The sequence below is a fragment of the Sinohyriopsis cumingii genome, chromosome 18 (genome assembly GCF_028554795.1).
Source record: "Sinohyriopsis cumingii isolate HCF-2022 chromosome 18, ASM2855479v2, whole genome shotgun sequence".
Taxonomy (NCBI): domain Eukaryota; kingdom Metazoa; phylum Mollusca; class Bivalvia; order Unionida; family Unionidae; genus Sinohyriopsis; species Sinohyriopsis cumingii.
This window is the reverse complement of record NC_142978.1, coordinates 80,883,719-80,898,446: the sequence shown is the minus strand read 5'-3', so window position 1 is coordinate 80,898,446 and position 14,728 is coordinate 80,883,719. Positions and strand designations below refer to the sequence as shown.

At 34.1% G+C, this 14,728-nt stretch overlaps 1 protein-coding gene across 1 annotated transcript in view; it reads right to left on the bottom strand.

Annotated features, from left to right (window-relative positions):
* LOC149777149 (trafficking protein particle complex subunit 11-like) overlaps positions 1–14,728 on the bottom strand; it is a 151,074-nt gene that overhangs the window by 38,016 nt on the left and 98,330 nt on the right. The window contains exons 21-24 of the mRNA XM_089941840.1: positions 12,387–12,512; positions 6,358–6,401; positions 5,444–5,535; positions 3,603–3,662 (exon numbers count right to left, since the gene is read on the bottom strand). Coding sequence (XP_089797966.1) covers positions 3,603–3,662; positions 5,444–5,535; positions 6,358–6,401; positions 12,387–12,512 — 322 coding nt within the window. The remainder of the gene's footprint in view (positions 1–3,602; positions 3,663–5,443; positions 5,536–6,357; positions 6,402–12,386; positions 12,513–14,728) is intronic.

Here is a 14,728-nt window from a genome sequence, read left to right as displayed (position 1 = left end):
AGTACAGCAGCATGGAGTTGCATTTTCTACTTTGCACATACTGCAAACAACATAATTGATATTAGTCATTCTGGAGTATACAACAGCTGTTGCCATAGTAACAACACCATACATTGGGATAATTGATGTGTTCAATCTCAAAAGTAACTAATATTTCAGCAGTTACTGAGACATCAAGTCACAAATGCTAAAGTGTTTATTTCTACTAAACAGTAGCAACCAGTCTCTAATGAATGCCAAATAAAACATTAATGTCACTTGCATAACCTTCAAACATTCAATGGACTACTGAGAGCAGCAAAATCTGCATCTACAAGTTATAAGGATTTTAAAGACAGTAATTTTGTATTTTATTATGACTGTGATTTTGTTAGTGTGTGTACATATGTGTGCATGTCTGTGTGTTGTGATTATACATGCAAATACTCCAATCTACCATCTATTTTTTGTTTGAAAGTGTAATAAATGCTTCAAGGAAAATATATTTTATTTTCTTGCATTCAATTTTAATTTCCAGTCATTTGTTATAAGCTTATAACAGCATATAACTTATTCTAAACTGTACAACCAGGGCTCCGGAGTAAAAATTGTCTGGACTAATCAAAATGTTACAAAATACTCATCCCTGGGCTCAGTACATGCATCTTCACATCTTGAAATCAAATCTGAATGCGTTTTTGACTCTTGCCAACTACTTAAGTTCAACATTGCTTGACATCTGGCATGCCTCATCTGCCTACCTGTTGCCAGTCTTGAACATGTTGCAAAGAAAACTACATTTTTGTTTTTTACCTTAGGTATCTGATGGAAGCTTGATACTACAATGAGTAAACATTATCAAAATATTGTGCTGTAGTTTTACACTTAGCCCTTGATGTCTTAATGGTGTTTGCAATTACACTGACAAGTAAACAAAGTCTGACCTGATGAAAAATCATATAAATTAGACAATCTGTCTCTCTTAACTTCTCCCATATTTAACTCACAAAGACGTGTGATAGCTCACTAAAAGGAAAGGTATGACACCTAGAATACTGAAGGTTTCAATATACATGTGAATAGCACTAAGAAATGCAGGGCTATATGTGCAACTGCAATTTTCTTGGGTTATTAACCTTGAGTCTTAATATATGTTTATCTAATGTGCCACGTACAAAAATGTAACATTTTCATGACTTTGACCAATTTTAGTATCAAGCATATGTCAAGTACCTGTGGTTCACCAGAAAAAGCATAATCAGTTTAGAGAAGTATGGTGTGTTGAGTATAATGAAGATAGGGACGAGTAACTCTTTTGCAACTCAATCATCTCATGGACGAATGTTTGGGAATTTTTTTCCTGAGCACTGACATCACTTATTTAGGTGCTACACACCAACTTGCCTAGGGACCACAAAACAAACATTTTGAATCTCAATGACTCCCCTTATGAGCACCAAAAAAATGTTTGGAGACTCAAAAACTTCCCGTGGGACACAAAATAAATGTTTTGAGCCTCAAAACTTCTTGGAAACCACAAATGTTTTGAGTCTCAAAAACTTCCCAACACTGTCTGAAAGGTTGGCAGATATGTGAATAATGTGGGTGATACAAAATACCAAACACCAACTGGCACAGAAATACTGATAACTTAAAATATTAGTTTATTCCAATGTCATGTTTTGACTAAACCCACCATCTCTACTCATGTACAGGTCAGACCCAACTGATAACAATACAGACCCTCATTTGCCTCATGATAATGTGCTGACAGATCAGGGGTTATGTTGTCTGAGCCACTGGTTAGTAAGGTTGAAATGTTTATGGATCCAAATAACTTAGTTGAGTTTATTGTCTGTAACTGTTTACAAAATCAGCAACTGTGTAAATAAATTATGCATGTGGCATTGAAGAACTGCCCATTCCAATTAACAGATTTATAATTTACCCATATAATCTTACATCTCTGATCTGGCATTAGATACAGGTGTTCTATCTGTAATTCTCTTTTGCACACCCATCCTGGAACTACTTTTACAACTTGAAAGAGTCAATAATAGTCCACTAATAAAATATCGGGAATGATTTATTGCTATATATTTTAAATTATTAAAACAATGTAACATTTTTCATTTTAAGAAATGCAGTCATACTGTGTGAAAATGGCTGCATTTGCCACTGGGGATAATGGGGAAAATAGAGTAAAGTAGCGAAGAACAGTTTATGGGCTTTTCACAATATCTTCTGCCAAGAACGTAAGAGTTAGATGGGGTATACAACAATATGAAAGTTTAAAAAATCCAGACAAAGTAAGAAAGACTCAGGAAGTCATGTCAATATTCAAGGCATTGTTAGAAATGACACCAAGTTCAGAGAAACTTTACCCCATGTTTAACTCCCAAGAGACAGTTCACAATGTATATCATCTAAAATAACAAAAAATTTAGCCAAAATCCATTTCAGCTTTAGAGTTTCAAAAATGAAGTTGGCAAAATTATATTTTTTTAAGAAGCAAGTTTATGTGGAGGGACTTTCAATTTGTCTATAACACTGAGGAATTGAATTTGTATAGTAAACCTGGGGATACAACTGACAAACATTTGCAACATAAAGTAGATGTATCGCACAAAGCAGCAGCTGTTTTGATTGTGACAAATTTAGAAGAATTATATCTTGTTACAATGTTGCTTAGACTTTTTCATCACCAAAACATCTTTGTATTGTTTAGAATTTTCTAGTTAAAATATATGCAAATAAATTTTAAAAATCTAGTTTGCATGTTAGAAACTGACCAAATCTTCAATTTCTTAAATTGATATGCTTAAATTATTACTTTAAGTTCACTTAATCAATAACTGCTTGTATTAAATGAAAACATACAAATAAAAAATTTCAAAGTACTGTAAACTCATGAGCTATCTGTACAAAACTAAATGTATTTAATTACTGCTTGTGAAATTTGATTGGAAGTATAGTGTCTATTCAGTAAGCAGAGTGTAAGAAAAAAGATCATTTATGTGTCCAAAACCCGGGTTCCATTTTAAGAATTCCACTTGCCTGTGACTGTAGTTTAAATCCATTCCTATGTCCCATACATTTTTTTTAAAGGAAGATTCTCAAGGTGGTTTGCCTAAATTGTCAGCTATACTCGTGAAGGACATGTCTTGAAACCTGAATCTCATTACATTATGTGGAAAAAGATGTAGAGTAAATGAAAGAACTACAACCTGCATGCACACTGTCATCAGTTTACATATCAATAACTGCCAATGTAAGCCTACAATGCAAATCGTTTCAATTAAACTGCATTGTTTAGGTTAAAGTTTACGATGTATACATTTACAAAGTTGGTAAACATTGCAACTTGACCGATTAGTCCTAACAAATAGCACAAATCCAGCTCTGTGTGAGTATATACAGTTATATGCAGAGCTGGTACAACGTCAATTACCTGGGCATGCACAATAAAAACACATGTACTTTCAATGTTTCTTTCAAAAACAATAAATGAAGTGAAATAGTGAGAGAGACAGAGAGCAATGTAAATCTATTAAAGGATGGTGTGCAATATAATATAATGAAAAATAATAACATTTTACAAAGTCATTACAAGGTATACTTACAGATATGAAAATGGTTCTGTTTCCAGTTTGCAGACATTTAATGAATAATGTTTTGGAACTCTGGAAAAGCAAACGTTTCAGTTAGAATATATGTCAGAACCACCTCAGAACTAAAAGTGAAGGATGAGAGGCACAAATTTCCTTTGATTTTTGGATTACACTGCCTACAAAAAACAGTTGGTAACCTCAGCTAAAATTTGATGGATAATGTGTGCATTTTATTTGTGCCTCCAAAAACCACTGTCCAAGTTTATTTCTGGAATTTCCCTTTAATCAGATCATTTTATGCCTTCCCTTAATAACACAGTCATCACAATGGCAATGCACTTTGTAAAACCACACTGCAGACATCATGGCGATGTGACTGGAAAATTGTAAATGTTACATTAAAAATCCAAATCACAGATACACACTCTTTGTAAAATCTTATGAAATTTATGTACATTTATTCTTCAAGAAAAGGGTAACAACAAAATATAAAATAAATTACCAAGCAAGTACATACACTAGGTAAATTAATTTTGTAACCAAAATTGACTTTCTTGATTCATTAAGAAAAACCTGACAAAAAGCATAATTAGACTTTGCTCTGAAACCAGGAATGTGTTTATGGAACACACTGCCCCACTAAAGTGCTTGAAAAACTTACATAAAAGGAAAGCTTGGCACGACAGATGGATGGATGGATGGATGGACAAGGTAATACCACATTCTCAGTGGAGCATAACAACTTTGACATGATAGTATCCATCTATTCAACTCCTGGAATCAGTATACTCATAGCCATCATTCATTGAACAAGATGTTCCAGCATTTTGATGAAATCTTCAAAATCTTGATATCATGTGTGCCAACTTTGTAACAAAATAGGATGTTTTCTACATGCAACGAGTTAAACTAATAGAACCTCCACGAAATGTTACTTTTTGGCAATTGTTATAAGAATAAATAAATTCATCTTTAATTTCTGGTGGACCCAGCGGGGATAGGGGTCTTTTGAAAAACATCATTTTCTAATTCGAGAAAAAGACTTTTAAAGGGAACAATAATGAAAGGTGATAATTTAAGCAAAATGAACCAGGCCATTTTTAAATTAAACCCTTGAAGAAAAAATATGGATTAGATATTGCAAAGCATTGGATATAAGTAAGTTACTTTTAACATTTAAATTAAATTCTGTAAGCTAGATTTTCTATTAATTTTGTTACTTTTAAATTCAAATTAAATATTTTAAGTTAAATTTTCCATTATGTATGTTACTTTTAAGTTTAAGTTAAATTTTTTAAGTTAGATTTTCTATTATGTATGTTTCTTTTAAGTTTTCTATTATACCCACAGCATGACTCTAATCCATGAAAACCAGTGCCACTTACTGTAGTCTTGGTTTTACTTATAATTAACATTTATAATATTTTGAAAAATCTGTAATATTTTGAAAAATCTTTCATTTATCGGTGACAGCAGTGTTTACAAAAACACAAGCTCATAACACTCTTTATGTACATTTACGAGCTCAAAATATTTTGAAAATCTTTCATTTATCGGTGATAGCAGTGTTTAAAAAAACACAAGCTCATACCATTCTTTATGTACATTTATAAGCTCAAAAGATAATAAACTGAAAGTCTTCACTTATTTTGACTTCCAATTCTTTCAATTATTATTTCATATTCTTGTGAAACAAAAGAGAGAGAAAGTGATTGCAATCAAAAAGGATATCATGCTCTGAAGTAACATATGAATTGAAAGTATAATTTAGTAGAAGTTCCTTGTGAGAAAATATTATTATGACTGAATCGATTTGCTCTTCTTTTTAAAATATAAACCAATTATAGTGTTACCTTTTCTCCAGGTGCAAGCTCATCCAATGAAACTTTGGATATGTTGGATACAATGTGTCCACCAAATATAGCTTTATCTAGGCAAAGATGAGCTGTAAAACAATAAATATTTAGATCACTGTTTTGATTTACCTATATGGTAAAATTTTGTTTTATTTTCTGTCTTTAATTTCTGACTTTTAGAATGTATTTATAAAGTTCAGTGACTGCACACAATCCACAGAGTCGAATGGTATGCATAAGTGAAAGGGATAAGATACAACTATAACTCTACAGACCTACACACCAGCCACCTACAGGTGGGGAAAAGGGAGACAATCAAGAAAATAGTGATTGCCAGGCCTAATCTTCTGTGAAAGTTGATGCCTATAAGATTCATACACTACAAGAAACTCTACAGATTTACACTTTGTAATCAAGACTGAAAAAAGCAGCAAACAAAATTATTCCACGAACTGGTCATGTAATAGATCATTTGCTAATCAACAGTGTGGATGCAAATTTTTTACAATTTCTTACAAGAAACAAGAGAGACTTCTCTTTCTGAATAATAAAGGGACAAAGCAATACATTTGCTCTTTGACTGAGCAATTTTAAGGTCAAATTCTTTTTAAGCCTATATACTTATTATCCCAACTGATACAGGGATGTCTTCTACCCACAAGAATCATATGAAAGAACCATACTTCTCTGCAAGTAGTTGTTTTACACCACTCATGAAAATGAATCCATGAATTCTCTCAGTTTTGGCATAAGGTCATAATTCAACATTTCTAAAACTTGAGCACAAATAAAATTAGAGTGAGAGTAAGAGTCAGACAGAATGAGATTCAAAGTGTGAGTGTCAAAGAGAGGGAGTGCATGTAAAGGTAATATATGTAACACAAAAATTGACTGAAACATAGAGTTCATACTTGTCTGATCTTCTGCCTCTGATTCTGAAGTCTCTATGCTCAATCTGAAAAGAAAAAAGTCAATCAATTGATTAAAGCCTTCGAAAGATATTAACGCTTATACTTTGTTGATATACATTTAACAATTATCTTAAGTTTAGCGAACTTTTTCCCAGCTATTTAGGAGAAAACAGTATAGCATATAGTATACATGTATAGAGTTTAAAGGCACATCAGCACTCTACTGGTTACTCAAGGCCAGGCAACAGACAGACAAATGAACAGATGGGCAAACATATTAAGGGTATTCAATATCAAAACACTTTTTTACAAGTAAGACAAAACCATTATGTATAATGAGGTCAAGAAGACCAAAGGTAAAAAAACTCCTATTAAAAAATTTCTATACAGTAAAACATGTCATGAGCGACCTCTGCTATGAGCGACCACCTGTCATTTCCAACCACAATCGTAATGCATGGATTGATTTTACTATATAAACACTCTGTTATGAACGACCACCTGCTGAACGTGACCAGCGACCGCGATTTCTTGGCAAAATATGCATTTTGACACTGCTATGAACGACCGCCTCGCCAAAAAAAAAACAGATTGACACCACTGACCTTAACTTAATCCTTTGTAAACACTAGAGCTCGGGATAAATGTAGTATGCAAACAAAGTGCACATTAAATAACACTATAGTTGAACAACCATATATCGAGATAAACACCTCTAACCATCATTTAATCCTTTGTAACAAAGACTGCACACATGGTAAAGATTGCTCTAATAAAGTATTTAAAAAGAATGTGTCTTTCTACAGTATCAGTTTTGTGAAATTTACAACTCCAGCGTACGGTGTCATTTGTAAACTGCAGTAAACCAGACTGAAGTACATGTCACTAACCACCACTGTAGTGCCAAAGTCATGTGAATAGCCAGTAAGAGTAACATCAAAGAGAGTAATGATGGATATACGCAGTCAATTTAGAGGTTTGTATTTTTCTTTATCTTTATGAAAACTCACAAAACGCCGGTAGTCCATATGTCCCAGTGAGAAATTTTTTGAAAGGGCTTCAGTGTAGGTTTGAGTACATCGTTTGTCTTTCCAGTTAATCCATAAGTCCTGGAGGGTGAAAGAGCTCATTGTCTTTAATACTAGTAAGTGAGAATCATTTCCGGATTTTTTTAAAATTATTTTTTATTTATTTTGTTAGTGTTTCACCAAGCCACTATCTGTTTACCTGGGTGCAGATGGTCGCAACCTTTGTTTATCGAGCTATAACGCTCTTAATTTAAACTTTGTCTCAGAATAAATGTATTGTTTCTTGATGAGTTAATTATGTCTTTGGTTTCATTCATTGGTACATAATATATATTTATTCCACATTTCCCCAAAACCTGATAAAAACCGATAGTCTTTATAACGTCAACACTAATAACAATGGCAGAACCTCCGCTGAAAAAAAGAAAAATTTTAACACTGGAAGAAAGGATTAATGTCATTGAAAGAAATGAAAAAGGGGAGACTACTCACAAAATAGCAGTCAGCTTAAGCGTTGGTAAAACGCAAGTTCAAAATGTAATCAAAGACAAGGAGTCCATTAGAAACAAATGGCAGAAAGGTGCACAAGCACAGAGGAAATATGCCACGGCACGACAGACAGTTTACGGAGATCTGAACGAGCAAGTATGGGAGTGGTTTTGTGTTGCAAGGAGTAAAAACATACCAGTAAGTGGAAAAGTGATTCAAGAAAAGGCAATAATTGAGATACATGTTCAGACCAAACATCCGAGTAAAACATGTCAACAAAGAAGTATAATGGATTTCTTAAAAAACAAGTGAAGAAGTGTATAGAATAAGATATATACATCATATCTAACTGTTCATTTTTTGTACATATTAATGTGATGTTGAAATACAAATTTTATTCTCGTTGTTTGATAGATGTATATCTTTATTATATAAAGATATTTTGAGAGGAATGCATGCAATATTTAACAAGATTTATGAATATAGGATATGATACATGTACAGTGAGTATGGGTATTATTTATTTTTCAACAATGCTAACTATTGACCCTGAAAACCAGTCCATTTTCACACACCTCTTATGACAGACCACCTGTCTTGAGAGACCGCTTTTGGTTGGCAGAAGGGGCGGTCTCTCATAACAGGTTTTACTGTAGCAACTGACTTGAAATATCAAATTTCAAAGCTATGTTGATCACAAGAAATTCTAAATATGCAGGAAGTTGTATTCATGGGCTGATGGACAGATATAAAACTGGTTACTGCTTCTTTTGTTAACCTCCCTATCAAAATCATAATACAACAAAGACTGGGCGTGAATTCCTAGTTACAGAACATTTTTATCACATTATTGCTGTTTGATTTAGGTCAGTATACCCTTTCATTATCATTCTATATGTAACATGTATAATAACACTGTATGATGTCACAAATACCATCACAAGATTATTTAGTGTAAATATGTAACAACCAAGGCATCCCTCTCTATTTCAAACTCAATCAAATGCAATTTATGAATTTTTTTACAAAATATGAATTAAATGACAAGGAATGCAAAAGATAGAAATTATTCCAATTTTTGGAAATAAATTTCACTTGATCACCTTGTGTATCAGACGACATAATTTGTATGATGTCTTATAGCTGAACACCAGAAACTTATGATGCTTGCTTGTGAGGGCTCTCACGTGAGAGTGATACTCGTGTGAGAGTGCTACTCATGTGAAAATGCTACTCATGTGAGAGTGCTACTCATGTGAGAATGCTACTCATGTGAGAGTGCTACTCATGTGAGAAAGCTACTCATGTGAGATTGCTACTCATGTGAGAGTGCTACTCATGTGAGTGTGCTACTCATGTGAGTGTGATACACAGCACAAGTTAAAACAGAAACAAAGCACCCCTGGGTATTGGTGCCAATACCTATTTAGGGGTCATGCTACCTGGCGAAGTGGGCGACTAAGTCACCTAAAGAATGTAAACTTTGCCTTCTTCTTTTAGGAAAGCAAAAAACAACTTTGCCCCGTGATTTTTTTAGTTACATTGAGTGACCAACCTTCTGAAATGCTCTCTCACCTTAGCCAGGTATGTTATGTTATAGCTCAAGGTTAAATGTATACTTCAAGCCATCAAGCTAGTGTTTATATCAATTGCACTGACAAACTCTTGCCCCATTCACAGACATGTGTTTTGATTGCTGATTGATGATTAACCCTTTCCCTAGTAAGTTAGCAACTATCACTGCATGATTAAGCAAGTTATCATTTGATGATAAAAACATACAAACTTGTGTTTCAAAACTTATAAAATAGTATGTAAAAGCAATTTGTATTTTAAAAAAAGAATCAGTAAAATTAGCATTTAACTGCTATGTGCACATTATTTTCTTGATAAAATCTGTTTGGAACTGTAAGTGAATCTGTCATGGGGAAATAATGGTGGACATTGCTGCGTCAGGGAAGTACAACATCATTAGACAGTCTATTTTTGTTGTTGTTCTTTCTGTTACAGGGTTTAATGACATTTTTCAGCACAGGATAGGCTATACATGGTGGAGGAAGAACCCAGGAAAACCCCAGAAAGAACCACCAACCCACGAGAAGCTGCTGGCAAGCTTTCTCACATACCCACATTGGCCAAATACAAGACTCAAACCCACACAGACAGAGATGAGATGGCAATGATCCATAACGGTGAGCACTTTAGACCACTCAGCCAATTGGGACCCTGTCTAATTTTGTAAACCACTGGGCAAATATATTCTGAAAAATATTAAATTCTTAGAAAGCAGAGTCTAAATATTATGTTATTCAAGATTTAGCATAGAAATGCAATTTTGTAGGTCCCACGCATTTTTGTGAAAACTCAAAGAAAAAACAGCAAAGCAGCTACTATTTAACTAATGCCTAACATTACTACAAGTACACTGATGAATAATAAAACCTTACATTTGTAATCCTATCAGTGGACTGTTGTATCTATAAAGTCAGTGTTTACATTAAGAAAACTGCTTTTTCTAAAAACAGATGCACTTATATGCTGTCTGAGTCAAATTGGTTGGAAAGAAGGGTTTCATTCATTCATATGATTACTTTAATTCTTTAGTGTGTTATCTATGGACAGATATGGTAATGTTTTATTGGCAGCAAAGAAATCAGGATGAACAGTATAATCTGAAAGACATGCATTTGCTCTAATGTACATGGTACAAGGGTTGTTTCAAACAAGTTTAGAAATCTTTTCAACTGCCATTTTATAGTGAACTTTGATAAAGTTAAAAAAATTCTTGATTGAATGTAGATGATTAAACAATTTTACCAATTACAATTGCAATCTGTTTACTCGGTAAATTCATTACAATGTAAATCTTCTATTGTTCTCATTTGAAGTCATTTGGCCAAAATACACTGCATACGAACATGGTATTTTATAAACACATACCAAATATATTTATAATGTACATACAATTCCAAACAATTTGTACTTGTACATAAAAAGTATTGCTTAAAACTAATGTGAAATGCATTACTTAATTCAAATAAGCGAACAAAAACACACATGCACGTACACACATATGCACAAATCACACACACACACACACACATCACACACACACACACACACTGTGTTTCTTGCTTTGCTCCCACTTCTCCCTGTTCAGTTCTTACTTCTCCCACTCTGTCTGAAAAGAGAAGACACTTCTCCCTAAAGTTCGAGTCTAGCTTGACCCCAGCTATATTAATGGGTGATCACTCTGTCTGACTGTCACATATGCTGGAAGACAACTTTAGCTCCACAGCTAATATTTTAGCCTAGGAGAGTGGATTTTCAAAAATGTGGCAGTACTCCTAAAGTATTATGATCAGTAAACATCTGAAGAAGAAACATCAATATATGATTTGAACCAATGTCAAATGGCTCCCCAAAAAGAAGGCTTTTTAATTACTGGAGTTGTGAATTTTATCCAAGAGATGCCTGCAAATTTCTGCAATCTCTGATGATTGTGGTAAAATTCTAAAGGATGGATGTTCATCATGTTCATCAACGTGCACCAAGACCTTGACCTTGTAAATTGTATTGAACGTTGGTAGAGTGCATTCTGATGGAGGCAAAATTCTGTACATTTCTACTGCTACCTTAAAAATGAATTCCATCCTTTCCATGCTTGGATCAGAATGTTCCTACAAGTCAGTGTTGCCCACTTACACACACCCAAACAACAAAAGGGGTGGTTGGATCAGGTAATATATTTGATGGAGAGATTTCCATTTTGTGCTAAACATGAGGTCATATCATCACACAAATAGCAACTTTCTCCTGCATGCAGCCTTTAAAATTCAGACATCAACAGATCAAATAACCACCATCACTCAAAATGACTTGCACAGTCCCAGCTTGCAGATTTATATTGCCTGCTGCCTTGAAAACTCCAAATAACTAAAAACTGGAATAAACGTTAGGAGCCTAAGGCATCTTCAAGTTTCGAAGTTTAATGTACTTCATATAAAATGAGCACTATGCAAAACTCACTCAATATTGCATATCCCTATTCACTTCTTGCCAACATTTGATAACTGTACTCTATACTGCACATCCCTACTTGCCTCTTGTCTAACAAATGAGATAGCTGTACTCTATATTTCATATCCCTATTCACCTCATCTAACATGCAAGATAGCTGTATGCTATAATGCATACTCCTATTGACTTCTTACCTAATATCTGAGATAACTGTACTCAGTATAGCATATCCCTATTCACTTCTTTCCTAACTCTTTTGCATGTCTCTATTCACTTCTTATCTAACATTCGAAATAACAGTACTCTATATAGTATATCCCTATTCACTTCTTGCCAGATATTTGAGATAGCTGTGCTCTATATAGTATATCCCTATTCACTTCTTGCCAAATATTTGAGATAGCTATGCTCTATACAGCATATCCCTAGTCACTTCCTACCAAACATCTGCAATACTATAGTCCATATTGCATATCCATATTCACTTCTCACCTAACATTTGAGATAACTGTATCCTCTTTGTTGGTAATGGTCAGCTGGCAGACATAGAATTCATTCTGTAGACAGGGTTGGTGATGCTCTATCAGTATGTCCAAGAGGGAGGCTCGTGGGATGACTCTATAAAAGTAATTAACATAGATCAAAATATAGTGAAACCTGTAAAAAAGAAGAGTCAAGGAAAGCAATAAAATTGTTATTTAACAACTTAGACAGTACACTCAAAATGCATCAAAGTTCATACAACTGTGACTCCAAGTGTTGCACAAAATGCTAAACGTCTGAAATTTTAGGGACAAAAACTATTTTGCAATACTTGATTCAATAAATGAAAATCCAGCAATGAAAATGTTGAAATAATCTAGCAGTGAAATTAAGTAATAAATGTATGACGAGTTAAAATTAATTAAGAATTCTAGTGAAAATATTAATTACATTCAAAGGATTTGTAATCATGGTCATCAGCAAATAATTTTAAAATTGCACAAAATGCATTTGAATACCATCTTTATATTACAACATTTGGTAGAGTCATCAACTATGATTCTGACTGAAATCATAATGCAAAATTATCGTTTATATTATCTATTCTTACTTGCAACCTACAATCTTCCTCTACAAGTCCAAGACTGCAATATCATTAACAAAATTTAATAATAAAACAAGAGTCTTTTGAAGAAAAGCTTGTTGATAAAGCCATTCATTTGAGTGGCATATGTGTGTGTGATTTGGACTTTCAAAATAGCTTTAACATATTTTCAGTCATATCACTACAAAGTCTGCAGTGTGGCAGTTTATAGTGATGTCTAGCACTGGAGCATCATGCCACAGACATGTGGCATCATGTCCCACCCAGACACATTATCCTGACACCAGGATGACCAGTCCTAACACTAACCATTTAATGCTGAATGCCACATGAGGCAGCTGCAAGTACCACTTTCATAAGTCTTTCGTATGACTCACCTGGGATTCGAACCTGCAACCTCCCACATCAGAGGCTTATGCTTTAACCACTTAGGCCATTAGAGTGGTCTAATTTGAGTGGAGTAGGGATAAGAATATTTTCAAGATAGTTATCATGGTAGCCATACTGATGGTTAGTCATTTAGGTTCAACTAGAAACTATAAGAACTCTTCTGAAGAAAACCCCACGTCAAAATGACTTTCCATTTAAGAGTAGCAATAACAAGATTTTCAAGATGGCTGCATACTGGATGCATGTCAGCACCATTGTTATTCAGAACCAAATACACATTATTAGAAGTCTTTTAGTGAAAACCGATGGGATATGACCATTCATTCTGTCAGAAGTAGACGTAACAAAATTTTCAAGCTGACCACTGTGGCAATTATGTTAGACATCAGATTGATATCATTTTCATTAATTTTCACTAACCAGACATCATAAAACACCATGTCAATATGACTTTCTGTGTAGTGATAAGAGGACTTTCAAGGTGGCTACTGTGGTAGCCTTATTGCATGTCAGATCAGCAGTATTTTCATTTAGGTTCAACATTATGTCAATCCTTAAATCAATATGACTTTCTGTGCCGGAAGAGCTGCTGGAACAACAACCAGACATCAGGTCAGCACTATTTTTATTTAGATTTAGCACCAGCTTGGAATCATGTCTTTTAGTGAAAAACTCATGTTGATATGACCATCCATGTGTGAGAAGTGGTGATAACCAGATCTGCAAGATGGCTGCTGTGTCAGAAAGGAATAGCTATTACAAGATATGCAAGATGACCCCCATGCTGGTCATACTGGTCCTCAGATCAGCACCATTAGGACCAAGCAGACACCATAATAAGTCTTTCTGTGAAAACCTCATGCTGATATGACCATCCATGTGTGAGAAGTGGTGATAACCAGATCTGCAAGATGGCTGCTGTGTCAGCCATAATAGACATCTGAGCAATACCATTTTCTTTTAGGTGTCTGTGTACTAAGGTGTCTGCCATATCAGATTTGACCGGAACAGATAAAGGAATGAAAAATGTCCTCAAAAGGTTATAATTAATCAAACACCAGCTCACAAATTTAGATCCCTAGTGTGGCATTTCTCTAGCCACCACCTCTCTCTCTCTCTCTCACTTGCTAAACAGAGTTATAATAAATTCTGTTTAGAGACAGACTAAAAAAATCTTCTCCTATGTAAGTAGGAAATAAAACTTTAATGCAAGCAGATAAATATTCACTAGGGACAATCTTGCACTAATATAAATATTATTCTCTGTGGATCAGATTTTCCTATTCTGTCCAGAGATACATGGTAAAGAATATTTTTCTTGCCTATTACAAGTCTATAAAACAATATGGAAAAACAA